Source organism: Cyrtonyx montezumae, unplaced genomic scaffold (assembly GCF_038088225.1).
Source record: "Cyrtonyx montezumae isolate F1298 unplaced genomic scaffold, pur_monq_1.0 scaffold_3, whole genome shotgun sequence".
Lineage (NCBI taxonomy): Eukaryota > Metazoa > Chordata > Aves > Galliformes > Odontophoridae > Cyrtonyx > Cyrtonyx montezumae.
In genome coordinates this window covers 149,837,498-149,864,773 of record NW_027072034.1, presented here as the reverse complement: position 1 = coordinate 149,864,773, position 27,276 = coordinate 149,837,498, and the positions used below count along the sequence as shown (strand labels likewise).

At 39.2% G+C, this 27,276-nt stretch overlaps 2 protein-coding genes across 7 annotated transcripts in view; both read left to right on the top strand.

Moving 5' to 3' along the window:
* The window catches only part of GSAP (gamma-secretase activating protein), a 416,138-nt gene that overhangs the window by 48,023 nt on the left and 340,839 nt on the right, over positions 1–27,276 (top strand). The gene's annotated exons all lie outside the window — the stretch shown is intronic.
* The window catches only part of MAGI2 (membrane associated guanylate kinase, WW and PDZ domain containing 2), a 718,224-nt gene that overhangs the window by 639,374 nt on the left and 51,574 nt on the right, over positions 1–27,276 (top strand). For 4 of the 6 annotated variants that reach the window (XM_065743669.1, XM_065743668.1, XM_065743671.1 and 1 more), the window contains 4 exons: positions 8,299–8,390; positions 14,706–14,898; positions 15,802–15,888; positions 17,910–18,158. In XM_065743669.1, the coding sequence (XP_065599741.1) occupies positions 8,299–8,390; positions 14,706–14,898; positions 15,802–15,888; positions 17,910–18,158 (621 nt within the window). Of the gene's footprint in view, positions 1–3,034; positions 3,077–8,298; positions 8,391–14,705; positions 14,899–15,801; positions 15,889–17,909; positions 18,159–27,276 lie in introns of all 6 variants that reach the window. The other 2 variants (XM_065743673.1, XM_065743670.1) reach the window with 2 other exon arrangements.

Below are 27,276 nucleotides of genomic sequence, written 5' to 3'. Positions count from 1 at the left end.
TGAACAGCGCTAGGGATGGTGCCTCAACCACCTCCCTAGGCAGGCCATTCCAGTGCCTGACCACTCTTTCAGAAAAGAAATGCTTCCTGAGGTCTAATCTAAATCTTCCCTGGCGCAACTTGTGGCCATTCCCTCTCGTCCTGTCATTACTTATCAGGGGGAAGAGGCCTACCCCCTCCTCGCCACAACCCCCCTTCAGGAAGTGGTAGAGTGCAATAAGGTCTCCTCTGAGCCTCCTCTTCTCCAGACTAAACAATCCCAGCTCCCTCAGCCGCTCCTCATAAGACTTGTGCTCCAGGCCCCTCACCAGTTTTGTTGCCCTTCTCTGAACACGCTCCAGGGCCTCAATGTCCTTCTTGTAGTGAGGGGCCCAAAACTGAACACAGTACTCGAGGTGCGGCCGTACCAGAGCTGAGTACAGGGGGATGATCACCTCCCTGCTCCTGCTGGCTATACTATTTCTAATACAGGCCAGGATGCTGTTGGCCTTCTTGGCCACCTGGGCACACTGCCGGCTCATGTTGAGCCGAGCATCAACCAACACCCCCAGGTCCTTTTCCTCTCCACATTCTTCAAGCCATTCTGCCCCAAGCCTATAGCATTGCATGGGGTTATTGTGGCCAAAGTGCAGGACCCGGCACTTGGTCTTATTGAACCTCATCCCATTTTGCTCAGCCCAGCTGTTCAGCCTATCCAAATCCCTCTGAAGGGCCTCCCTACCCTCAGGCAGTTTGACACATCCTCCCAGCTTTGTGTCATCTGCAAACTTACTGAGGGTACACTCAATTCCCTCGTCTAGGTCATCAATAAAGATATTAAACAAGATGGGCCCCAAAACTGACCCTTGGGGGACACCACTCGTAACAGGACGCCAGCTGGACTTAACTCCATTAACCACTACCCTCTGGGCACGGCCCTCCAGCCAGTTCTCCACCCAGAGAAGAGTGAACCTGTCCACACCACGGGCTGCCAGTTTCCTTAGGAGAATACTGTGGGAGACCGTGTCAAAGGCCTTGCTGAAGTCCAGGTAGACTACATCAACAGCCTTTCCCTCATCTACCTGTCTGGTCACCCAGTCATAGAAGGAGATGAGGTTGGACAAGCACGACCTGCCCCTGGTGAACCCGTGCTGGCTGGGTCTGATCCCTTTATTGCCATGCACGTGTCGTGTGATCTCCCTCAATAACATCTGTTCCATAACTTTCCCTGATACCGAGGTCAGGCTGACAGGCCTGTAGTTCCCCGGGTCTTCCTTACGGCCTTTCTTGAAGATGGGAGTCACATCGGCAAGCCTCCAATCTTGTGGGACCTCTCCAGATAACCAGGAATGCTGATAGATGGCAGAAAGTGGCTCGGCAATCACCTCTGCTAGCTCCCTCAGCACCCTTGGGTGGATCCCATCTGGCCCCATGGACTTGTGGCAGTTCAGATGGAGGAGAAGATCTCTGACCGTCTCTGCTTGAATCACAGGGGGTGCATTATGCACCCCGTCCCAAATTTCTCCAAGTTTGCAGTGGAGCAGCATCTGTCTCCAAGGTGCTAGTTTTCAAGAGCTGTACTGATGGAATAATTTACATTTAGATAGCACCTCTCACTTGAGATATCTCAAATCAATTTACAAAATCTAAAGCATGTGAAGGGACTGCCCTTCACCTCTGAAGTAAAGACATCCTGCCACCTAGAAGCTAAAATGCTGTGGCCCACATGACACAACTTATGACACAATAGTTGAACACAAATATAATTGGAGCACAGTATTCAAAAGGATGTTTCTGTCCACTCAACTCTCTAGACTTGAGGTAAGCAGAGTATCAAACTTCTGAAACAGAAGTCAAGAGGTCTTAGCAGTCATGTAAATACACTTACAAAACAATACAGAAATATGACATTTGGTGGCATCCATCTTTATTTTTGGGACAAAGTCTTTAGCCTAGAGCTTTAGCTCGTTATTGACTCAAGTGAACTATGAGTTTCTCAGCTGCTGCTGACAAATTTCCATACTGCCTTTAGGAAGCAGTCCATCAGAAGCTCAGGCAGGCAGCTTTAGTCTGAACTCTACCAAAGTGGTAACAAGCCACCCACAGATTAAATACTGTGTTCTCTGTCTCCTACTTAACTCCTGTCTTCTTTCTCAAGAGGGTAAAATGCACTCAGCTGTTGAATCACTGCCCTCCAGATGCTAATGTTACAGATCTTACCTCATTTATTCCATGTAATGTGACTGGTAATGATATTTTGTTTTACAGTCACATGAATGTGCTAGCAATTTATTTACCTATTTGTTCTCAATAGTCCAGTGCAAATAACTTCTCATCTGGGAAGTTTTGCCTTTCATTCTGAATTCTGTAGGAATCATAATGCAAATTTTGTTACAGCATATAGAAATCATCAAAAGATATGTGACAGTGAATTCAGCTATGGTTTTGTTCCTGACTCCTCTAATGCAAGCAAGGTAGCTGTATGTGAAAACAAACTGATGGTTAGTGCCTTGTATGCAAAATGCAGCTACCTTGAAACTACCTGCATGAGAAATGAATTCAATTGTATTTACCTTTACATACAACCATTTGTTTTTATTGTTCTCTGGCAAAGTCTTGTTCTTTGTGATGATAAAAGACAATTTGCAGTTGAGCTGGATAGAAGCAATGATCAAGTCATCTAAACACAACCGTTAGATATATCATTGTATTGCTGTGCTTGAATAAGCACAAATATTGTCACTAACTTCCATAATTACAAATGCATTAACAGTTTTATCTTCATCATAAATGATCTTCTGTTAAAGGAACACTACCATCATCATGTCTCTTTCACTTTACTTAGAAATGGACAGAGGTCTGCATGTAGCAGAAACATATACATGTTCTATCTATAAAGTTAGAAAGGAAGGGAAGAGAAAAAAAATGTGCAATAAAAATAATAAAAATTGGAAATTGCTCTTCAGTAATTCAAAATTCAGCAGAGAAAGCGATGCTGCATCTTTAAATAAATTGAGAAATTTATTTCATCTTTGATTCCCCATTTTCCTATTCAGAACAAGTGCTGCCCAGGACTGGTTTTCGAGTGGATTCCTCTGGCAAGTATTATTCAGTCTTCATTGTCCTGTAAACTAATTGTCCTTCATTTTATGTTTGAGTAATTCTTTCTTTAATCATTTCTCTAGATTGTGGCCAGTCATGGCTGACCAGGCACCATTTTATCTTTGTATGACTTTTGTGGTGTTATAGAATACTAAGTCTTAATCTTTTCATACGGTAGGTTTGTATACTGAGCAAGAAGTAGTATTTATTTTTCTTCAGCAAATCTTTGTGTATGTTTCACAGTTTTACATCTGCTTTCACATGTTAGTGTTCACCCTTTAACTTAATTATTCTCTACAGCTCATGTCCAAAATTTATCTTAAGCATTACTTTGTGTAAAAGTGAAATTAAATATATCATTTGCCATAGAACAGAACTGATTTATTATGCAGACCCAAATATTGCTTGCCACCGTAGTTATATCTTGTTCTGTAAAAATATAAAAGCAAATTTTCCAAAAAAGCTTTTTCTGGTGTTTGAATTAACGTCAGTCTTGTTAAATGGTAATGGATGTGATTAAAGAAGAGCTATGTTTCATTTCTTGATACAGTCTTAAGTGAACAGATGAAAAAGCCATCCCATACAAAGCAGGCAGTTTTGGCAATCCCATTAGAGTCTTTTCTAGCCCTACACAGCTTGCATAGTGCTCCTAAATTAAATATGAATTGGTGCTGTTTTTGCGTACCCTGGTAGAGTTTATAGGTTGAATAGGTTTGAATGGTTTGGGTTTTTTTTAACTTTAATTACTTGTATAAGGGCATCTATATTTACTAGCTTTCCTTTTCTATTAATATGAACAGGAAACATCCAGAAAGACTGTAAAGTTACCACAACCAAGCTCTTCATCTTTGCTTTAACTGCAGTGTAGATGAGTTTTAATTAAAAAAAAAAAAAAATCCTTCTCAACACTTACAGCATAGCTTCAAATACCAGCTTTATCACTTTAAAAATTATTTGGCATTTGTGCCACTTGATTCATAGAAAATGAATTAATCATCCTCAAAAATATTTTTTCTCTATGCACCTTTTAGAAACAATTGCAAGTACACTTATCAATGTGTAATCCACATAAGAATTCAAATGAATACAGTACAGAAATGTAGCTGGGTGTTGATAATCACATCTGTACCTACAAGATCTCACTATTGTTCAATAACAATCTGTTCTGGTGCCTTTATATTTGAAGCAAATTCCCATCAGGAACCAAAAACAGAATTTCCCAATTCTCTTTATCATCCTCATTGTGCAGCAATCATCAGATTGCAGCTTTTCCAGTACTGCTCTTAAATTCACGGGGAGCCAGCTGTTTTTATAATGTAGCAAAGAGAACTGGTTTTGTCTCTTCTAGGCCAAATGATTATTTTTAAAAGTATTCTTTTACACAAGGGAAAATGAATAAACAAGATGCTATAATTATAAGAGGCAATGAATTTACTAAAAGGAAAATCTTAAGGTCCTTTTTCCAATGCATACATGCAGAAAATAAAGGAGAGCAGGGAACATTATTCTTGCACGAGATATTTGTATGATAAATTCAGAAATATTGACTTTAATTGAGTCTGGTAGGATATAGGACATTCAGGTGAACTACACTGGATGGAAGGAAAAGTAAACTGTGTAAAAGCCTGTACTAATTCAGTCTCAGCTTGACTCCTATGCCTGCAGACTTGTTCATTTCTTCTTATCTGGCATGAACCACAAGGTTCCAATGTAACTTACTAAAGGGAAAAAAAAAAAAAAGGCCCATTTTCCATAACGAAGTCATATTAACCAAGTGTTTGCTGTATATTGCAAGGCACAGAAGTGTCATTTTACTTTTAAGTATAGGTAATTTTCTTTGTGAGTATGATCAATTGAAAATCTGTTCCAGGAAAGGTAAAATTTAGCTTAACTACCAATTCTTTGTGATGAGAAAAAAAGCTAGTATTGTAGAGAAGTAAGCACTGAAGATATATCGTAGGAAATGTAATCACACAGCTAAGATTACTTGACCACTGTACACTTAGGAATATTGAAATAGCTGGCATATGACAGTAGAGATTTTTAGAAAATCTACAAAGCATGGGCTGCTGTAGTAAGAACATATCGTATTGAATGAATTATGTAGCTTCAAAAATGGAGAAAAAAGGCTTAATCAGCAAGACTTTAGAGTATATTTTCAGTTAAAGGCAATTATCTACCAGTATGGTGGTAGACTGAGACAGAACGCAGAAAGCCAGTGGTTGTTTGCAACATACTAACCTAGTAACTGATTTTTTTGTACCAAACTAGTGACACGTGTTTAATCAATCTAGATTTCAGGTAGACATTTTACTGAATTCTATTTGTAACTGATGCACTTCCGTGTTAGCCTGGAGAAGACAGTGCTTAAAGCAGTATAAAGAGGAATGTCTAGAAAGTGGATAAACAGTTGCACTAAAAGAATAGTTTCTGAACTGAAGGGATAATATCAGTGGAAAGCCTTGCAGTAACTCTCTTTCATTTTTATTAATGACCTAAGCACAAAAACAGATTGTGGAAGTCAGATCCACATTCACTCATGCATCTTCAGGTATCTGTGGAGTAGTTGTCTCAGACCAATGGAGAGGTATCAGTGCAGCCAGGGAAGTCACGTCATCATGCAAGCATGAAAGCTGAAACAATCAGCAACAGCAATGGTGGAAATGCTCCCAAGTGTTATTAGACAGTCAGTGGACATGATAATATGGTATCTCTGTGAAAAAACAAGTGTAATCCTGGGGAGTAAAATCAGTAAAAATGCTGGAGGAGGCAGGTGACTTAGTGACAAAGACCATGAAGAGGTTTAGATATGCAGTGTTCTTTGTTTATGTCTCCACTGGAAAGGTTTATGCGCTGTTTGCTTACAAAAAAATGTGGTAGCAGGGAGCTGGACTCGATGATGGACTAGATAGTTCTTTCCACTCCATTTCTATTGCTTGGTGAGACAGAAAAGAGCATTACCTTCAAAGCCAGCTCTTGCTTGCCTGGGAGGAGTTGGCAGTGAATGGGTTCTGTAGTGTTTCACTTCCTTGGAAACAAAGGTTATTCCTAGTAGGGGTATGGCCACAGTTAATTAATCTAAAACTGTGTTAGAACTCAGAAAAGAAGAATATCCCCACTTACCTTTTCATGGCCAATCTGTCTTGTCTGGTCCATTCTAGACAAGTAGAAAAATAGACTTGTTTTTGGAGTCTTATGCTCCAAAATTGGAGCCATTGGTTTTGATGAGCATGGTAAATGTGTCTGTTCTAGTAAATTCTCTGTGTGCCAGAGCATGTATTTTTCACAGCCAAACTGTTTTATACTTTCCTAATGTAGTCCCAACTCTCCATCTCTGCTCATGTTTGTACCAAAAAAAAAAAAAAAAGGTACTGTTTAATTTGTAGCAAACTGCTGGATACAATGCCTTTGACTGTTAAGACCTAAAGTTAGATCCTACTGTGTCTATCTGCAAGGTCATCTCCCTAATAATAAGCTGCGTTCTTTGCTGTACTAAGCAAGTCAGGTAAGGATGGAGTATTGCTTTCATCTTAAAATTATTTTACTTCTCACAACTTTTGAACAACCTTTGCATTAAATTAACATAACACTTCATATGTTCTCTTATTCACTGTTGAGAAACATCAAATAAAAATCTGACTTCCTTTGAAAGGAATGATAAGCTGGTAGGACCTGTTTGGGTTTCATCTTTAAATATATGAATAGCATAGTGGTTTTTTTGTGTTTGTTTGTTTATGAAGTGATAATACTTTCATTTTACCAGCTGAAGCATTTGATACTGACTAAGTCTCACTCTTACCAGTATACATTGCTGGAGCAATGTACCATGCTGCTTTCTAGAGATGATTTTTATGGCATGATCACAGTATAGACACATTGCATGTAGTTCTGTCTTTACATTGTGTCTGCCTTTACATGACCTGGCAAAACCAGATCAGTTTTAATTCCAAACAGGATCTGGGATCTGTCCAACCCTTTAGTTCGTAAAATGTCCATGGATGCTCTGTGGAGAGATCAGTAAATGAGAGTGGCTGAAGCACAGTATTTCAGCCATCTGTAGTCCCACCCCTCCTGAGGAAACACAGCATGACTGGAGACATTAGGAACAGTTTGCTGAAATAAACCTACTCAACCCTTATTGTCTTTTGGGGTTGGCAACAAGCTGACATGCAACAAAAGCTGTCACAATTTGTAGACTAGAGTGTAATTTGTAGGAAAGACCATTTGTGCTCATAGTTTGTCCTGCTTTTGCTGATGAGCCCAAAGTATTTCTGATTATTCGGACAAAGTGATAGTCAAAACAAACAGCTTCACAATCCTTAAACTACTTACTGTTTCATTTTATACTATTTGAAATTTTATTTAGAATTTCTCTTTCATATTTTGAGGGCATCCAGATCCAAAACAAGCTTTTTCAAATGAAGCTAAAGATACTTTTAAAAGAAACTGATTTTTAAAAAATTTTGCACTCCTGAACTGAGACCAGGGCAGGACATACATTTACAGGAATGTTATGCAGGCATATGGAAGTGCAATTTTAATGATCCATAAAGCTGTTGAGACCTTAATTGAGCAGCATTATGGAGTTCAAGTAAATGGTGTTAGTTTTCAGTTTAAACCTTTAGACTCACAGGCTTAGAATGATAGCTTTCATCGGAATTCTTTATTGAAGGTAATATCTGAAAGCAGAGTACTTAAAAGCTACATTATGTAAAAAAACATACTGGTTTCTGTGTGTGGGAAACTAAAGTGGCCGGAAATGATTATCTGTCTTTTGTAAGTTGGACTGATAATTTTTCTGTGTATCTTTATCTCCCATTTCAGTTTATTTTCTTTAGGTTTTAACAAACTGCAAGGAAAACACAGATTAAATGCCAGAGGTGGCTGAACAGAAAAATATTATGCAGTCAGTCTTAGGAAGAAGGCACCTTTATAACTTCTATTTTGGAAAGACCTTTTCAGTACTGTTCACCTATGAATGTGTTGTAGCTTGGGTGTAGTGCATTTTATTGAACATAATCATTCTGTAGGGCACCTACATTTTCAAGTGTCTCTTCCTTGTCTGTGTGCAATGCATTGTGTCCCATTTGTTTCCACCAGCTCTAACCAGGTTGCCATTAGCCATGTGCTATGAACACAAAAGGGGAGGGAAGATGGTGGAAATTCTCCAGGAAAAAAACCAAAATGATTTGCTCAGTGGGATTTCTCTTTATACCAGGTCCCGATTACAAGGAGTTGGATGTTCACCTTCGGAGAATGGAGTCTGGTTTTGGCTTCAGGATTCTCGGAGGAGATGAGCCTGGACAGCCTGTGAGTTGTTTCTTCCAGACTTTCCTTGATATGTGTCTAAATTCTGTGTAAAAGTCAGAAAAATAATTAATTCATAGTAACAATATAAACAGAACCCAGATGAACACTGTGTTACATCTGTAGTATAATGGTTTTTTGTTCACCTATAGAAAAACACAGTGCTCTCAGGTTGTCAACATCTGAAAAATGTCACAGTAAATTGAGCTAGAATCACCAGGTTTGACACGATACATCACTCAACACTTCACTTTCCATCCTGACTTTCCAACCCTGTTTTAACTTTAGGCAGAAGATTTTAAATGACAAATTACATAAGGCTGTGCCTAACTGCATACAGTGTAGGCAGTCTACATATATGCATAAGTTTAAAAGATAATATTGGTAATGTTGTTTATTTTCAGAAAAGCAAAAGCCCCCACCTGGGAGCTATAGTCCATGTTCCAGGTTAGATAACATCATCATGTGAAACATCCAACATGCTAATGTTAGCTTGATACTGTTAGGGAGTAAACACTCCCTTAACTAAAATATCAGACAAAGCCCAATTAGATCCATCACAGGTGAAAATAGGTATAAGATATACACAACTTTAGAAAGAAATGAGTACGTATTTTGGCAAAACATGTATGTAAATGAAATAATTTTAGGAGAGAAGGCAGAATTAGTACTTCTTCAGAATAACTTTGATGATATACCTTAATAACGATATAAGAGGTTTGTTAGTGATGACTAATCCCAGATCTATACTGGTAGCATTTTATTATCACAACCTTATATATAGTTTGAGTTCCATGTTACCACTGTGAACCATTTCCATGAAAATGTATAACTAATAGATAGGTTTATATATGCTGTATTCAGACTCATACAGAAAAATACAGTTTTCATTTGTGCATTAACACTAACCAACACATGGTCCTAAGAAACGTAGAAAATCCTCTATACTAAAATTGTCAACATCTATCAAAGTACCAAGTATATCAAAGTATCAAATATAATAGTTTAATGATGCCTCCTGTAAAATCAAACAAATGCACTGTATTCTAGAAAAGATAGTTCACAAAATGCAGGTTGAAACAGAAAGACTATTTTAGACTTGGAATGGATTTTCAAAGCTAACCAGGGTGTGGTTATACAGAAGGACGTCAGTATCAAAATGACACTTTCATTGCTGACATTTGCAAGTGTACCTGATGTGACACTGCCATTTCTCTGCAACACGGCTTGTCCCAGTGCACAAAAAAAACAAGGCCACAGACCCACCATCCTCACGTTCTATGGCCCAGTCACCGTACCTTCTTTAGGCTTGCCCACTGAATGTAGCCAAAAAGGAAATCTCTTAGGATGTGGAGGAAACAGTCTGTTTTATCCTGCAAAGAACTGGCACCTGTGGAAGATTCAGAAATCTCTACCTACTTTGGACCTGATGGCAATTCCCACCTCTCTGGAAAGTGCCCCTGGCTACAAAGCTACTCAAGCATTCTGTGAAAGTCTCTCTTGATATCTTCTTCAATGCTGTTTTCATTACAAATGGATAATTAAGTAGTCATTGGGAGTGTAAATCCTGCAGTTTGGAGGTTTATAACATTCTCAAGAAGAAAAGGGCCGCTCAAATGCCTCGTCCAGAAGATGATCGTTTATATAAAATGGTATGATTTCTACCTAAAGGAGGGAGAGAGAACTGACTTAGAATATCTTATGGTTAGGAATACTTGCATGAGTTGTGAGAGATGTGAATTTATGTCTCAGCTCAAAAACCCAGCAGAGTGGGAATTCTGAAAGGAGTCCTTTGCCCCCCAGCCATACGCATTATGCAGTGAACTGTCACAGAGGAAGCAGCTCTTTCAAATTTCTTTTCAGCAAAGGACTGCCCTGGCTTTACTGTCTGAAGTCAAACAAATGCTCATAGCTGGATACGATGTGCAGAGATAAGCACTTGCTATTTTTGAAGAGCAGCACTGAAGTGCTGCTTTCTGTGTACCACCTCCTAAGATGCTTCTCTGTCCAACCGAACAATTGCTCTTACCTGCACTTATTCTCAAAGCAGCTGCCTCTATTTCAGGGCTTGCAAACAAAAAAGCATTTTTCCCAAGATGTGTTAGTCTAACAGGATTTATGCATCCTCACAAACCATTTCTCAGAGCTCCCAGAAATGAAGGAGAACCTAGCTTGAGGCTGAGGAGTCTACAAGGCAGAAAGGTACCTTAGAGTTAGGTGGTGCAGTGCCAAACACTCCCTTTGTGCCCATCCACCCATTTTGCTGCCCACAGTCATCCCTAGTAAAGAAGTCAGATGTGCTCCACTTTAAAATAAATAATAAAATAAAATAAAATAAAATAAAATAAAATAAAATAAAATAAAATAATAAAATAAAATAATAAAATAAAATAAAAAGTTTCCATCTCATTTCTACTCCAAATACAATAGCTCTTAACTCTGTTTTCTCACCTCCACTGCTTCCCTGCTCCCCCACGGACAGCCCACCCACAGCCTCCTATTCCTTTCACCTCCAGAAAGAGGCAGCTTCTGCCTGGGCTCCAAACCCTATGAAATGAGAACTGAGATGCTTTGAAATGCTTGTTTCAGCTCTCCTGCTGTGCAGTCGGTAACACAGAACAAAAAGAAGCTTTCGTTGCCTTTTGTCTTTGTGGTTTGGTTCCTCAAAAGGAGTATGGATTTTTCAGCATAAGGCAGTAAGTTTCTCAAAGAAGCAGAATCCACATAAAATTTTTCAAAACATTAATACTGACACTATAGAGAGACTGTAACATAGTTTGCTTCTAGTTACACCAGCTACTCAGCTCCTTAGAAGGAGAAAATGCTGCTGGAGTAGTCCACTTTCAGTATTTATAAGTATATAGATGCTTTCCAATAGAAAGACCTAGGTTTATGAAGGTATCTCAAACATCATGACTGCAGCTTGTGCAGTTCTGATCTCCTCTTGAATCTCATCAGATCAAACCACCAAAGGTATTTATCACATCTCCCTGTGGCCTGGCAAATTATAGATAATGACTCTATTAAAGAGAATAATATCACTGAAGGGCTGCAAATATACATAAACTGGAACTTTGCTGAAGCTACAAGTTGCTGTATCAAAATGGGGAAGTATTTTGAATACATTCATATTACGCAACCTCAGAATCACAGGAATGTGCACATAATTGCAGCAAGAGTTTCTCCTTTTCAACATGACCTGGCTGGGATTCATTTCATAAATGCCTGCAAGATGTATGTCGACTGCTTCAAAAGTAATGCCTCCTATATTGTTATGCTGTCCACAATGTCAGAGGCAGATGTTGGAGATTCTGCAGTAGAGTCTGAACCTTCTCACCAGTATTCCCTTACACTTTGTTGCTGTGTGACAGATGGCAGCAGAGGGCAGTCTGGCAAAATGGCATCTGACATGGAGGTGTGTATGAAGCAAAGGAGTGTCACTGAATTCCTCTGTGCAGATAAAATTGCACTCACTGACATTGACTGACTCTTGCTGAACGTTTATAGTGGATGTGAGCATTGTGAGGTGGTGCGTGGTGCATTTCAGCAGTGGTGACATAACTTTGGGGCACCTTTGCTGGTGCTGATTTTCATGAGTGCAGCATGTAGGCTCTTGTTCACTGCTGGCAAAAATGCACAGTTAATGGTTAACTATGTTGAAAAATAGTTTTTTGTAGCTGAGAATTTGCTCTATCAAATGGTGTTATTGTGCTCACTGCATCTGTTCTAGTTTCCATGGAAATAAATAGGAGGCATTACTTTCAGAGCGACCTGCAGTGTTTTATTCTCAGCGCCAAGAAAGAAACATTCCTAAGACAAAACAGAAGTCCATAGAACAGAATGTTAGGGTAATTCAGACCACACCTTAGGAGCTCCTATTTTCAGCAGTGCTTAGAGTTCAGAAAATTATCTTGGATTTAGACATCACAGACATTTAAACTTACTTGAGATGTACCCCACCTTTGATGTCTATTTCATAGATTTTAGTGCATTCCTGTGAATATATTCTATTTATATTGAGAAAAACTGAAACATTAAGTCAAATAATTAGCAAGCGTTACAGAGAAACTCAGTATCAAAACAGAGATTAATGTGGATGAGTTAATAAAACCCAAGCTTCAGTTTCAGATTATGCTCTGTCACAGTCTTCTGAATCCCATCATTTTGCATACTTAATCTCAAACAATGTGTGAAATTTACCTTTTTCTCTACAGTGCATTCTTTATTACCATAAATGTCATCATTCTTTTCCTTGTGTATTCAAAGTAACCTCATACCAGGTAATATAATCCTGATAAATACTTTTTTAATTTGTGTTTTGCTTGTAGAATTTATAGCTATTATGGAAACTACTTATCCATGAAATGAGAGCACATAGGTGGATAAAAAGCAAATTCAAACACAGAAAATGGAAAAGGACAATAACATCATGCTTGCTTTCTAAATATGCCCCAAAACAGATATGGTGGCCATCATCTTGGTGAACGAGATACCTGCAGTGTTAAAAGTAGCTCTCTGCTTTTGTCCAGGAGTCAATTCCATCATGTAGATCAGTAATGCAATTACATTCCACTAAGGACATTGAAAAGATAAGTAGTAATTATTTGATTTGTCAAAACTAGAAGGACTTTTTGCATTTTGCAGTAGAAACTGATGCTGTGAGCTGCCTTTATGCTTCTTCAAAATTTAAAGATGCACAATTTGTTCAATGTTTTGGCAGCACAGAATAAATTATAAAAAAACCTGTCCAACTATCCAAAAGTCCAGAAATGAAAAAAGAGGAAGGTCCTTACAGTCTTACGAACTAAAGAAGCTTCCCAAGATAATTAGGAAAAGTTCTGATTCCTACAAGATAGACAAATATAAAGGTTTTGAGATACTTAGTGGAGATCCAGCTAAAATGGGCTTTGCACAGGTTATTTTTTCTCCAGTGAAGAGGAATCATTCAAATTTCATAGCTAGATTTTGCACAAAGTATTTTCCAAAGCTTTGAGGTATATTCTTTCAGTGTTTGAAGAAGAGAATTGAGAACCTGAAAGAACATCTCTGGGAACTCAGCCTGGTATTGCTTATAACATCAGGAAGCTGGAAAATACCACATCTTATTCTCTCTCTACTACATTTTCTAAGCAAAAGTGAGCCAAAGACAGGACAGAAAATGGGGAAAATTCTGCAGACTGCACATGGGGAGTTTCATTTAAACACTCAGTTGGGGTGCTTCCAACTCCACAGCTGAGACCACGAAAAACAAGACCACCTGTCTGACTACGACATCAGCCTTTTCAGCTCTTCATGAAAAGCAATGCGAGATGGCTTTTATCTTTTATTACTTAAAGCGGATTGTCAAACAGCATGTCACATCCATCATCCTGTGCTCACTCTAGCACTGAACAGGAGAAAAGAAAATTTGGAACGTGCTCTATGAATGCTTTAATATTCTTTCAAAGAAAGCAAGATCTGTTAGAGTCAGTCTTGACTGTTCTACCACTTATTCCAAAGGGAAAATGTGTATGCCTTCTTCCAATAAATTATGTGAATTTATGTTCATAGAAAGTGGAAAAAGTCATTTAAAGATTCTGAACAGATTTTTTACTAGCTTACATGTCCCACACAAATTACGTTTTAATATCGATTTGGGAAAACAACATCTGCACAAGAGTAAGCTGACATTTTTTCATTTTGCTGATCAGTTACTACCTGAGCAATTATTCCCTATGAGTAGTGATATTTGATGTAGCCCTTTTTTTTTTCCCTAAAGAATCCCAAAGCAAACTCTTATGTTAAGTGGTCGTTTCCACAACAGACCTCAACTGTTTTATAGAATCATAGAATCATCAGTGTTGAAAAAGATCACTAACGTCATGTAGTCCAACCATCAACACATCACCACCATGCCAGCTAAACCATGTCACATATATTATTCCACGTGCTTACTCTGTGCAGCAATGAGTAGCCTCAAGTAAAAAATATGCAGACTAACTAATTTTGAGTCAATAGGAATGTTAAATTAAATTAATCTGTTTATATATTTGTCAAAATGTGGGTTCTGTGAACCCATCATCCCTTACAGATAAACTGTCTCAATTTGAAGATTGAAGGTTGATAATCCTTAGATCGGGATTTCACCTTCATACCAAAAGCAAGAAAGCATCTTCAGTCACACCCACAGAGCAGGAACATGGCTTACAGGCACACACAGATCTTGCTAAGTCACACATTAAATTTCAACAGAAAGGGAAAATCACTGTATTTGTTCATGGGGGAAATGTCTGTGTCCTCAGTGTGATTTTATCAGGGCTTTGTTTCTTTGCTGCCTAGATCCTCATCGGAGCAGTAATTGCAATGGGCTCAGCAGACAGAGATGGTCGCCTTCATCCCGGTGATGAATTGGTGTATGTGGATGGGATTCCAGTGGCTGGCAAAACCCACCGATACGTGATTGATCTTATGCATAATGCTGCCCGAAACGGGCAGGTGAATCTTACTGTGAGGAGAAAGGTGCTACCCACGGGTGAGTGAAGGAGATTGGGGAAAACAGCTCGCTGCTATCAGCATGAGCAGGTGCTGACAAATTGAAGTGAATGTTTTCCATCGTTTGAGGAACAAATAGTTGTAAATATGTGTCCCTTGTTTCTGTGATGAAAGCACTAATGCTGTGTGTTGCTTCCTGCAGAAGTGGGTGTCCCATTGGCAGCCCCAGTGTGCCATGATTGCTCTGGGTTTGTTCTGTGCTGTCCTGATCTGTGCTGTCTCTTCTTGTCTGCTTTTGGGACAAAAGATTCACATTGAATTAAAGCTGTTAATGCTGACTATGTGAATAAGCAACCAGAGAAATTTTCAAAGACTGTTCACTGTTTAGGACAAGGATTCATTTCACTCTCGTGTGTGTTAAAAGCCCATTTCTGGTCTCACTGATGCCATTTGGAGATTTTTGCCCCAAATGCAAGGTCAGTTGGCTGAAATTGTGCTGTAGGGAGGAAATGGCTGCTAGGAAACAGGGCTGCTTCCTCCCTTCAAGCAGACTTTCAGAGAGAATGCTAAAGCAATTTGAAGAATCTGAAGCAAAAAAAAAAAAAAAGCTGTAGAGTAGACTGAAGAACTTGCAAACTTGGAAAAATGTGCAGCAGCATCTGTCAAAGTGGAGAGCTGCTGCTGTTCCCTATCCAAGGAAAGAAGCGTGTTGTTTCCAACATGGGCAAGGTTTGTGCGATTTGCTGAGGCACCAGAAATGAGCACGTCTCCAGCCTGTCCTGTCGCCCACCTCCTGTGCCCCGGACCGCTGTCGCTGCCTGAGCTGCTGCCCTCCATTTTCCTGCCCCAAAGCCAACCTCAACGCACCCCTCATCCTGCAGCCCCCCCGTTGCAGCCCCATTTTTCTGCCGTGGGACTGACTTTCTTCTGTTGCCAACTGCAGAGGCCTGCAGCCAGAAAGGGCCCCCTCCGCCCACTGCGACGCCCCCCTGCAGCTCCCCCAGCACTAGGAAAATGGCCAATAACCAAGGTAATGTGCCCTGTGCTTGCGAGCCAGCTCCTAGCCCAGGTCTGCCTGGAGGTATTCAAGACACATTTGGATGCTTTCCTGTGCAACCTACTGTAGGGAACCTGCTGTAGTAGGGGGTTGGTCAAGGTGATTGACACAGATACCATCCAACCCTTACAGTTCTGTGATTCTGTGTAGGGGCGGAGAGGGGTATGCGTTAAAGTTGAGGGTCTGAGACACTGTCCTCCTGGCATGCAAAATGAAGCAAACTGGTGAGACAAGTGGAGTTATCCTGGGACCTCCAGAGTGCCACACTGGGGAGTATTGTGTGTAACTAGTTATTATTTAAGCATTTCTGTAGGTGAAGAGTTTTAATCTTTTGTCTTACAACAGAAGCTTAGTGGGAGACTTTAAAAATGACTGATGTGGACATAACTGAAAAATGAAGTACAAGCACCTCAGCCACATTGCATTCAAGGTGTCTGTGTAAGAGCATAGAGCACTGGGGCTGCCCTGACCTCTCCTGATGGCTGTCAGCTGATGTCCGGGTGTTACCCAGCCTGAAACCACCAGCTCACACAGACCTATCCCAGTCTGGGAACAGGCTCTTTCCAGCCTGGAACAGAATTTAATTAGGGAAACACAGATTAAAAGGCCATTTCTTCACAGGCAGAAGCAAAATGTAATTTTTCTGATGAATATCTTTAGCAGAGTTAACAATCAAGTAGCTGTTTGAACTTTTTCTCCTTTATCTTTGTTTTCCTATGCATAATGGCCTTCAGTTGTATTTATTTATGGCCAAGCCAGCTCTTGGTCATTCTGCAGGGTAAGATAATTTCCTTTCTGTTGCAGCCATACTGACACAAACAGCATTCAGTTTTCTGAAACATGACAGCCAGAAAATGAGATCTCTCTTGTCTCCGACTATGGCATTTAGTTGCAGATTTGGTTCGATAACTCTTGGAGATTTTCAAATCTAACACAGGAGTACAATAATTGTTTGTTTTTCTTCCTCCTTATTCTCTCTAATCACTTTATTCCATAGTTGCACAAGGACTACTAAAGGACACACTTGACTGAGAAAACAGCAGCCTGGCCTTGGATGATGTTTATTTTATTAATACATACACAGTGAAGGTCTAATTTGTGAGTTTTCTTCCTAGGTTGCATGTGTGCATGCATAAGCTCTGCACATTCAGCAGAGCTCCTCGTCATTGTGAAGAGAAGGCTTATTACTTGCAATTATCTGAAAGTTCTGTATTAAAACTCAATCTGTAATGAAATGTCTAAACAACTTAGATCTGCAAGGAATATTACTCCTTTATTTTTATTTTTTTCATCTTTAACCTTACTGTTTCTAATTGCTAAAATGCTTGTACTAAAAAATGTGTTAAATCCCACAATGATGAACTTGTTCCCTGTTTTTGCTACTATAAAACAGTAAAAGGACGCCGTTAATTCTCCTGCCCTTTCCAACTCATCACACAAGAGCATCTTCCAAACCTTTAAATGAGCACTGCTTCTATGACAACACCCACAGAAAAACTGTGATTATTTGTCATTGTATAACTGCTCTGTTCCATAAATGCCTTGTGAGCATGCTAATCAACTTGTAAGAAGAACATTATGCAGCTAATCCTAATTATGTTAGCCGCTTGTTTGAATTATTTTAATCCAAGCACAAATAATTTTATATTGGATTAGATGGTCACATTTTCCTCTTGATGACAGATCCACCAGCAGACAAGGGAATGGTGCTTGCTAACATTCAGCCATCCAGATAGCCAGTTTTTACTTCCCTCTCCCTTCTTTTAGACAGCTTAGCAGTGAGTATTCATGCTTGCTTTATCTGATTGCCCTTGAATTCTCTGCATAATCGTGCAGATTCCTGTCTCTCTGCATCTATTACGGCTCCCAGCTTAATACTCGCAGTAGTCTGGGCCACAGACAGCCAAGTGTATTCATGTTGCATTAGTAAATGTACTGTAAACTGAGATCACTGAGCAAGTCAGACTGTAATACTGGCATGACTTGTATTTTAGGAGAGCCATGCCCAGAGAATGGCAGAAGCCCAGGCTCCGTGTCCACACACCACAGCTCTCCAAGAAGTGACTATGCGACTTATGCTAACAGCAATCACGCTGTCTCCAGCAGCAACGCAACTCCTCCGGAGGGCTTCACGTCCCACAGCCTGCAAACCAGCGACGTGGTGATCCACCGCAAGGAGAATGAAGGGTTTGGCTTTGTTATCATCAGCTCCCTGAATAGGCCCGAGTCAGGGTCCACAATCAGTAAGTAAACCATGATTTTCAGCTTTGTTTTTCCAGTTTAAAAAACAATAATGATAACAATTAAATCCTGACACCAGCCAATTATTTGCTGCACTAATTGAAGCTGAAGGGACCCTCAAGGTTGCTTCCAGAGGCACTATTTGTCTACTGTGTATTGGACGAACACAAAGGTTGTTCTTGCCTCTGATCACTGCTTCACACACATTTGGATGTCAGAGTATATCAAAATTCACCCACGATGATTTTTTCTGTTCTTTTATCCCTAAGAGATACTCAACAGGTAACTACCATGGATATAATTCACACGCAAATGTATTTATTTATTCATTCATGTATTTCTTTTTAGTCGAGGTGAAGTTCAGGAAATTGAAATAGAAGCTGAGATGACTGCACCTGTGCAGTTAGGATACTGCAGAAGAAAATGGAACATGGGGAAACTTGTCAGATAAAAGTGCAGGGAAATTGGTGTTATTTTATTGGCTGGACCATAAAAAGCATAGAATATACCACTGAGTACGAGGACTGATACATACAGTGACAGAATCAAATCTGAGGAATTATAGCTCACTTTCCATCTGGAAAACTTAAGTTTGCTGGGGTTCAAATTTGTTGCTTTGATAACAGGCATCTGGTGCCATTTGAGATGCACCAGGTATATTAAGGGAGAGCACAGGCAGATGGGACAGAGCACCTACAGCCATATCTAGTGGCAGCTACAGGCACAGAGGCACCCTTGAGTGTTTCAAATAGCAGTGGAAACCTACAATTTAACTGGCTGAGTGGAGCAAAAAAGGTTTTATTTTGAGAGAGATAAGAAAGATACAAATCCATCAGAAACTTTGACTGCTGAAAAATTAAGGCAAGCAAGGACATTTGTCATTTTGAATGTTACAGGCTAATGCAGTGCTTTCCCTGCATTCCAAACATGTTTGGGAGAATCTTTTCTTTAGCCCAAACTGATTTCTGAGGAAATAAAAAATGTTAGGGCCACACTGCAGTCTTTTACATCCAGAATAGAAAAGCCGACAAGACAGCGTACAAGATATGGAAAGCCATATCCAATAGCAAATGATCTCTGAAAATTTATTTGCAGTATTTCCTGACCATGCAGTTATTTAGAGTTTCTTTTCTTATTACCTCAGCTGAATTTCAAAATTCCATGATTGCTAGAACGAATATTGTAAAAAAAACATAGATAATTAGCCACTCGGGACTCTAAGTTTTAACTTTATTAAATATAATAGCCAATTGGAAGTTCTTTGCCGAAGACCAGATAGAAAAAAATCCATAAAGGGCACTGTGATACATACATATTAATCAGTAAAGCAAGTCATGAATTTTTCAGAAAATTATTTCACTGGAAGGATATGTGGTTATGGGAGATGAAAAGAGAGGAAGAGAAAATGCCCAAGCAACCAAAAGTTCTCTGACTGGAATAGTCTAAGGAGCACAACAGATCCAGGTTCAAGATCCCACTTTTCTTCCTGTCCTCCATTATCTGGTAGTATGCCTTTTTTACTCCCCAAGCAAGTACACAAGTAGCTGCTGTTGGACAGTAGCTGAGCACCTCCAATAATAACTGAGCATGGCAGTTGGCTATGCGAGTGACAAAATAATTTATTCAAATGATAACTGCATTAGATTTCAGTGATCCCAAGAAGCTTTCAAATCTAAAGTTTAAAAGAACAGCAGTGAACCTAAAAATGACATTTACTGTAGACAGTGGCAGAACAGAAAATACTATTTCTAGGTGAATTTTATACCAAAAGTTTAACAACAACAAAAAAAAGAGCTGAAAATGATAACTTGTCAGCAACAGTAAAAATAGGCTAAAAATCTTTGACCGTTTGAGTGTTATTTGAGATTTGTTTTCTTTCACTAATATTAATTTGTGGAAAATAATTTGGGTTGTATTACCAGTGGTTTAGCCAATGGATTGAGGGCAAATGATGATCTTCCTTTACCCAGCACTCATTAGACTCCATCCAGAATATGATATCCAAATGTTGGGCTCTTTGGTACTGAATAATGTAAACTGGAACAAGCTCAGCAGTAGATATTTAGACCTCCTGAGGTCCTTACAGCCTGAATTAACCTAAAACGCTTTGATCAAAATGCACTGCCTGAGGCAGAAGTCATACTAACAGATTTTGAGGGTAATATCCAAAATATAACTTACATCACTATCAGAATATAGATCTTCATCATATCGTGTCTTTACCTTGCTTCTCACAGTATTAAGTATTAATTTGGTCAAATGTTGTGCTATAGTTCCAGTGTTTCTGGTTTCAGAGCCACTTATTGCCAGCTTATGTATTCCCATGTAGCACGGTACAATGCTATGCAGACATACCCTAAAAACACACACTTACTGGAATTTTCATGTAGCAACTGCAAGGCAACTCTGAAAGAATCAGAATGGGCAAAAGAGGTCAGAAAAATAATGTTGTAACGTACCAAATAATGATAGGAACAGCATAGCCTTCAAAGTCATCTCACTGGGGGCATCTTCAGATCAAAGAGAAGGATATATTTGAGTGAGTTATATCAGCAAAGAAGATGAAGTATGTAAGTAAAGAACTGTGTTTGAGTGGTACATTCAGGAGCAAGTGATTTTACCTAATACAGAGCCTGGAGGATCTCAGAGCATTAAGAAATCTAAACAAACAAATAAATAAATAAATTCATCTGGCCAGGCTCCTGACCTGTTCCTAGAGAAAAGATAAACTTCCACTGCCCCCAGAACAAATTTAGATTGGCCACCTAAATTTGACCTTACTGCTTGCTTTGTACTGTTAGGCAGGAGACATGACTTGTCAGAATTTTGCCAGCTTCAGTGTTTTCAGTGAAATATTCAGTGTCTTGTGTCCAGCTGAATGCCTGGAAGCTATAAAGCTTAGATTTTCACTCTTAGTTTGATGTGGATCCCAACAAGAGAGGCTCCATGAGTAACTCCCAGGCTCTATGGCTGTGATGAAGGCTTCAGTGGCTCAAGCTAAATAGCTATAGCCTATGAGTCTTAACTTGAGGATTACTTTCATGCTTCTCCTAGAAAAAATATTCCAAACACATGTGGTTCTTCAAGGCAGAGCTTTCCCAAGTCCATGCCATCCTGCCACAAGGACATGTGGGAGGCTTTGGGCGTGCAATGCTGTCTGGGGTAGTACTGCCTCACATGACAATACTGAGTGTCATATTATAGCTGAAGTGACTGAAACTTAAATAATTAATCTAACTGTTGCATTACATTTACAAGAGTACTTAGTAGTGTGTGTCATCCATGGTTAAAACTCTTATCTTTGTGGAGCTTTGTAAGTTCAGTATCTGCATCCTTATGGAAAAACACAGTCAGATGGAAATTGCCAAAAGGAAAAACTCTAAGTGAATTCCTCATCGAGCTTTATGGAATAGGTTTGTTCCTGCAAGTTTCACATTGTCCTGTTACTTTGTTTTTGATGCAGGCCCTGCTAGGGAGGGAACTTGTGATCCTCTGTAAATCTCTGAACACCTTAATTTCTGTAGAAAAGAACCATGTGCTGTAGGCAGATGTCATTAACTGGAAACTGCCAGTGAAGTTTGAGGGTATTTCCAGGTATTTAACCCTAACAGTTACTGGCAGTTGTCACAATTACAAGGTGAAAACAAAGTGAAATGTCAGAAGTAACCAATAAATAACTAAAAATAAAAAGGCTGTACATACTTATGATCTTTCTCTGGTTTAACAAAAGAGAATGTATAGATTTTAATTTGTCTCCATACTGCTCATGCCAATGACTGCTAGATTTTAAAAATATGATAAAGCAGAACATAATGAAGGAAGGTCCTCTCATTTCTCAGAACATGCAGTTTTAACTAAAAATTCAAGATAAGCCTCTGCTGACTACAGAAAACCGAGTTCTGAAATAAGTTCCATTCAGACCAAGTTCCTTCGAGCTCCTGGTAGTTTAGAGATAAAGAAGTTTCTTGATCGGTGATAACTGTGTGATCTGAGACAGTTATTTGTGCTGCAGTTTCACCCGTGCTTCTTCCTGAGTAAGAACGTGCCTGAGGACACCATTTTCTGTGACCAACCTGCAAATTCAATAGAAAACCAAGCTTTGGAAATAAGATATCCATCTACTCCATCTGGGAGGTCTTTGGGATGGAGCAGTGAAAAAACACAAGCAATATGTGTCTTCTGTGGGACATACTTGGGACGTGTGGGCAGAAGTTTCTCATTTCTGCTTGGTTTTGATATTCAGATTTGAGTTGTTCTTCTGCCTCTTCAGCTTCAAAAAGGCACTTTCCAAGGTTTTTTTCAATTGATATTATAATTTGGAACTGAAAGATATTTTTCACGTATTAGTTTTTCAAATCAATATATACAAATTAGAACACAAGGAAATGACACAAAGATGCACCAGGGGATGTTCATACTTCATAGTAGGAAAAGTTTCTTTACTGTGAGGGTGGTCAAACACTGAAACAGGCTTCCAAGTAAGGTGTTTGATGCCCCACATCCGTCAGCATTCAGAAGGCATTTGAATAATGCTCTCATTTATGTGCTTTAACTTTTGGTGGGCCCAAAAGTGGCCAAGTGGTGGTACTCAATGACCTTTTGGAGAGCCCTTCCAATTGAAATAATTCTGACTGTAGCTGTAACTAGTAAGAATAAAATAAGAAGAGACAGAAGAGATTTATATATAGATATATATATATCACTGAAGGCATGTTGCTGCATGAATCACTCAGTTGGCTACCTGATATTTTTGGAAAATAAAGCATGGAGGATCTTAACCACATCAGTCCCCACTCTAGATGAATCCTATCCTCCAGTATGTTCATGAATGGATCATTTGGACCTACTCAAGTGTTTTCTAAGATCAAACTGTGTAAGTTTACTTAGCATAAACTCAGAGAGGAAATCAGGGTTTTGGCAGAGTTCATTTTACTTTGATGACAAGCCTTTTTAGGTACCTAATTTGTGTCAGTGTTTTGCTGCCCAGTTTTTATTAGATCTTCAGATTTCTAAGCTATGTGCATTCTTTCCCACCTATCTTCTTAGCTGGTGACAAAATCACGCTACGCAAGTCAGTATGCTCATTATCAGCACACAAAGGGAAGTTTCATGTCGTAGGTTTGTTGATCTTATAAATAAAAGGAATTACTATCATCTGTAGGTATGCAGCATGCCACTGGTAGTTGGCTTTTTCTGTTTGTTTATTTTTGTTTCTCCAAATGAGTGTAATTTTAAAAAAGACATACCTTTCAGGAACATAGTTTATCTTGATTCTATAATTAGCCATGACAGAAACTCTATCATGTTCAAGCTTCCCAAATTTGAGATTATTCAGGAGCAATGAAAATACATATGTTTACATTTAATATATTCTTCCAATTAAAACTTGATAGGTTGGAGCCTGCTGATTGAATGAAAACTCTTGCACCTTTGGAGAATTGAGGACATAGTAAATATTCATGTGATCAGCTGTATTACATTGAAAAGGACAGCTGGCTCGGGAAGGTTCACTTGCTTGGTTTATTATCTATAGCTATTAATATTAAAAAAGATTGTGAGAATTTATGTGTGTCAGGGAGTTAAATAGATAAAGGTTCAATTTTTTCTCCCTTAACTGATCTAGATGGAAAAAAAAGAAAATCATTATTTGATGTTAACATCCTGTTAGAATCTGTTTCTAGAATGAGAGTCTCACAAGTGAGGGGAAATCATTTTTGTTTTCCAAAGAGTAAAAAATTGATTGAAATAAACTGTTAGAAGTAGTATTGGTATTCAGTAGCTGTTCTGGCTTTGTGTAAAGGTGACCTAAGCATATGGACCTTCAGGTATAAAGCCACCACATTTTTTTTCTACGATACGAAGGCATGGGAAGTATGATTATTTGGGTCATGGAGAGTAAAGTGGGTAATCTAATAAAATAAAAATATTAATATGTAGAGATATGTGAATTTGTAGTTATCTGCTATTTAATGAAAGCAGACCTTTCCACTTCCTAAATGCAAAGAATTCTTTTTAATAATTTTTCCTCTTAATTGTTTAATTTAAGCTCTCCTTTGATTATGAGCTTAGAGCTGAGCATTGCACTTTTAAACACCTTCTGGGAAAGCATCAGCTGCTAGGTGCAAGCGCTGTGTCAAGATGAATTCCTGACACAAATACTTCAAATATCTGAGGGAGATTTGGGAAGAGGTTGATGGCCTCAGAAATCCTAGAAGCTTAGCTGCTCTCAGGATTCAAATCTCCCTAGTCACAATTTTTCTGCAAAGTTCACTGTAAAAAACATTAGATCCCACCTGGCGATCCATTCTTAGGAACCGTTCCTGCAGTACTGATGTTCTCTACTGGGTTATTTGGGTCTAGGGATATGGCCTTGGAAAAGTTATTTTTCCTTATATTAGATATCTGTATGTATTATTCAGTTGTATCACATTTTGGATCATTTGATGGTATTAGGAATATATATATATTTGTATCTGTTTTGAAGGACTGTATATTTTGTATACGCATGAGTAGTACCTCATTAATTTCCCTTATTTTCAACAATAGAAGTCTGTATAAGTCAGTGTTTATGCACAGTATTTTTCTCTTGCAGTCTCATCCATTGTGTTGTCTGAGGGAAGTAAGAAATTAATGGTCCTACAAAAGACCATCTTACCTTCCGTACTCACCCTTAGCTTGAATAATAGCTAAAAAAATAAAAAAAAAAAGTCTAAGCCAGGCACATGCTGCCACTGTCCAAATTGTACAGATTTGGAGAAAAGTTTATAGTGAAATCTGAATAGAAGTATGAATAAATTCATAAGATTTTTTAAGGTCAAGTGGAGTCATTTATCACCAGTCAAGTGATCTGGGACTTCCTTTAAAAGGTTACATTATTAATTGCTCTGCTTAGATAAAAATAAAACTCTGAAGGTGTGATTAAATAAAAGATCTGAAGTGTTAACAAGGCCCTAATGAAATGCCGCACCCAGGAGGTGCTTCCTAGGAACAGAGCTGCCATGATGGACAATGCCAGTGAGATACCAGGGAGAGACAAGCTCCATGTTACCCCTGGTCAAACATGGTGGCTCAGGATAAGTGTGCAGCATCAGGGACCTTCCCCAGGAACCTTTCACAAATGCAAGTTACTGATTTAGTCAGCAATGGAGCCAGGTCTTATGAATTTGTCTAATCCCTTCTCGAATCCATTTGTTCTTCTGGAAGGCCAGAAGATTGCTCCTCTGTCTCTTGTTCAAGTTCATCAGTGATACTGTGCTCGTGGACAATTCCTTTGAACAGAGTCTGTTTTTTGCTTCTTACTGCCACACTGTCTTTCTGCCAGTCTTTCCTAGTTCAGTGCTTTGTTTTTCAGGATGGGGATATTGGATCCATCAACAATGCTCAGACTTTAGTTGCATGGTAACAGACAAGCAATACTTCATTTCAGTTGCTATTCTTTTCCAAACTCTTAAAATTCTCTTTACTGTTCTATTGCAGTAATCATCTTAGAATCTTAGTATTGTTAAAGTCAGAAAAAAACCCTAAGATCACCAAGTCCAACCATCAACCCATCTTCATTATGCCCATTAATCCATGTCCCTCGGTGCCACATCTGCGTGTTTCTTGAACACCTCCAGGGACAGTGACTCCACCACCTCCTTGGACAGCCTGTTCTTACTAGAAAAGTAGACACACTAATTACAAGATCTTCTAGGCAGTAATAGTTAATTTAGTGCCCATCTCTGCTCAATCTTAGCAATGAGTATTTTTTCTCCATGTGCATAATTGTGCATTTTTCTCTGTGAGATCTTGTCTGTCACTTCACTCAGCCCACTCAGTGCTGCCAGTTTTAGATGTGACCATTCTGAATGATAAAAATTATCCATCATGGAAATTCACAGCTCACGTCTACTTTGTTCCTTAGCTTTTACCTAATTAATCCCCTATGAGTAGTTCCATCTTATCTGTTCACAGTACATATTCTGCCACCAAAGACTGTTCAAAACTTAAAAGTTTTCTAACATAGTAGGAGTCAGAGCTTCATAAACAACCTGCACGTTAAAATAACCTGCATCCCGTTTGAAGCACACGTATCTGTAATTAAATACTTAAATAAATTCTTCCCTTCTTTATGTGGAGTATGATGGCCACAGTACTGCAGTTTAGGAGGGGGCTCGGGCGGAGCTCCACTGGAGAGAGCAAGCAGAGACCAGAGGCTAACTTGGATGGTACTGGGAGGGAAGTAGCCATGAGGCAGACTTCCCTATGTATTGTATAGAAATGTACAGAAACCAGCTTCTGCTGAATTGCTGTGGATTAGAATAGTCCGTGTATCTTTCCACAGAGCCATGATGTAGCATTCCAATGGTCTCCTTGGCAAACTCTGATAGGGACACGAGTTCCTTCTGTGAAAGCTTTCGACTCTCCACTGCAGCGAGATGATATGACAGTGCATTGAACCAATATATCCTCAAAAGGATAATAGTAAATCCTCAGAAACCAAAGTGCTGTAGAGAATGTGTATAATAGATGTGGGCACTGTTCTCTTTCATAGCACAAACTGATGCCAAAACATTTTGTTACATTCACCAGGCAGGCAAAGGCTGTTTGGTTTAGAAGTAAGAAATAGGGGATGAAAACATTCCTTCTCTTCTTCTTCCCTTTCCATGTCCCAGGATTTGGAGCTTTTAATCAGAACGTTGTGGCTATCCCAGCTGCAGCTTTGGTTTTAGCAGAAATCACAAACACACAAACATCTGCTCTATTCACTCGTCAGGTGCAAGAAGTCCAACAAAAACTGCTGGCAGATTAACAGGATTCCCTGCCCTCCCTTCCCTTGCTACTGAAGTTGTGTCCCTACTTAATTTATATATGCTAGCAAAAACATCTTCAGAATTAGCAGTGGCAAGCATGGGAATTTTATCTGTGGCATCTCATCCGTGATGCTTCTCCTTCTTTCTTCCTACTCAATTTCTTTCTCACTCATATAAGGCATCCTTATTTTCAGATCTTCGCTATAGTGCAGTGCAGGCAGGGTAATTTCAGACAGCTCCTGTATTGCATAATAGCAACAGCAATGGTTCAGTTCTAGCTTAAGGGATTCTTAGCTGTGCTTTAAGAACTGATTTGGTCAAGGGTTAG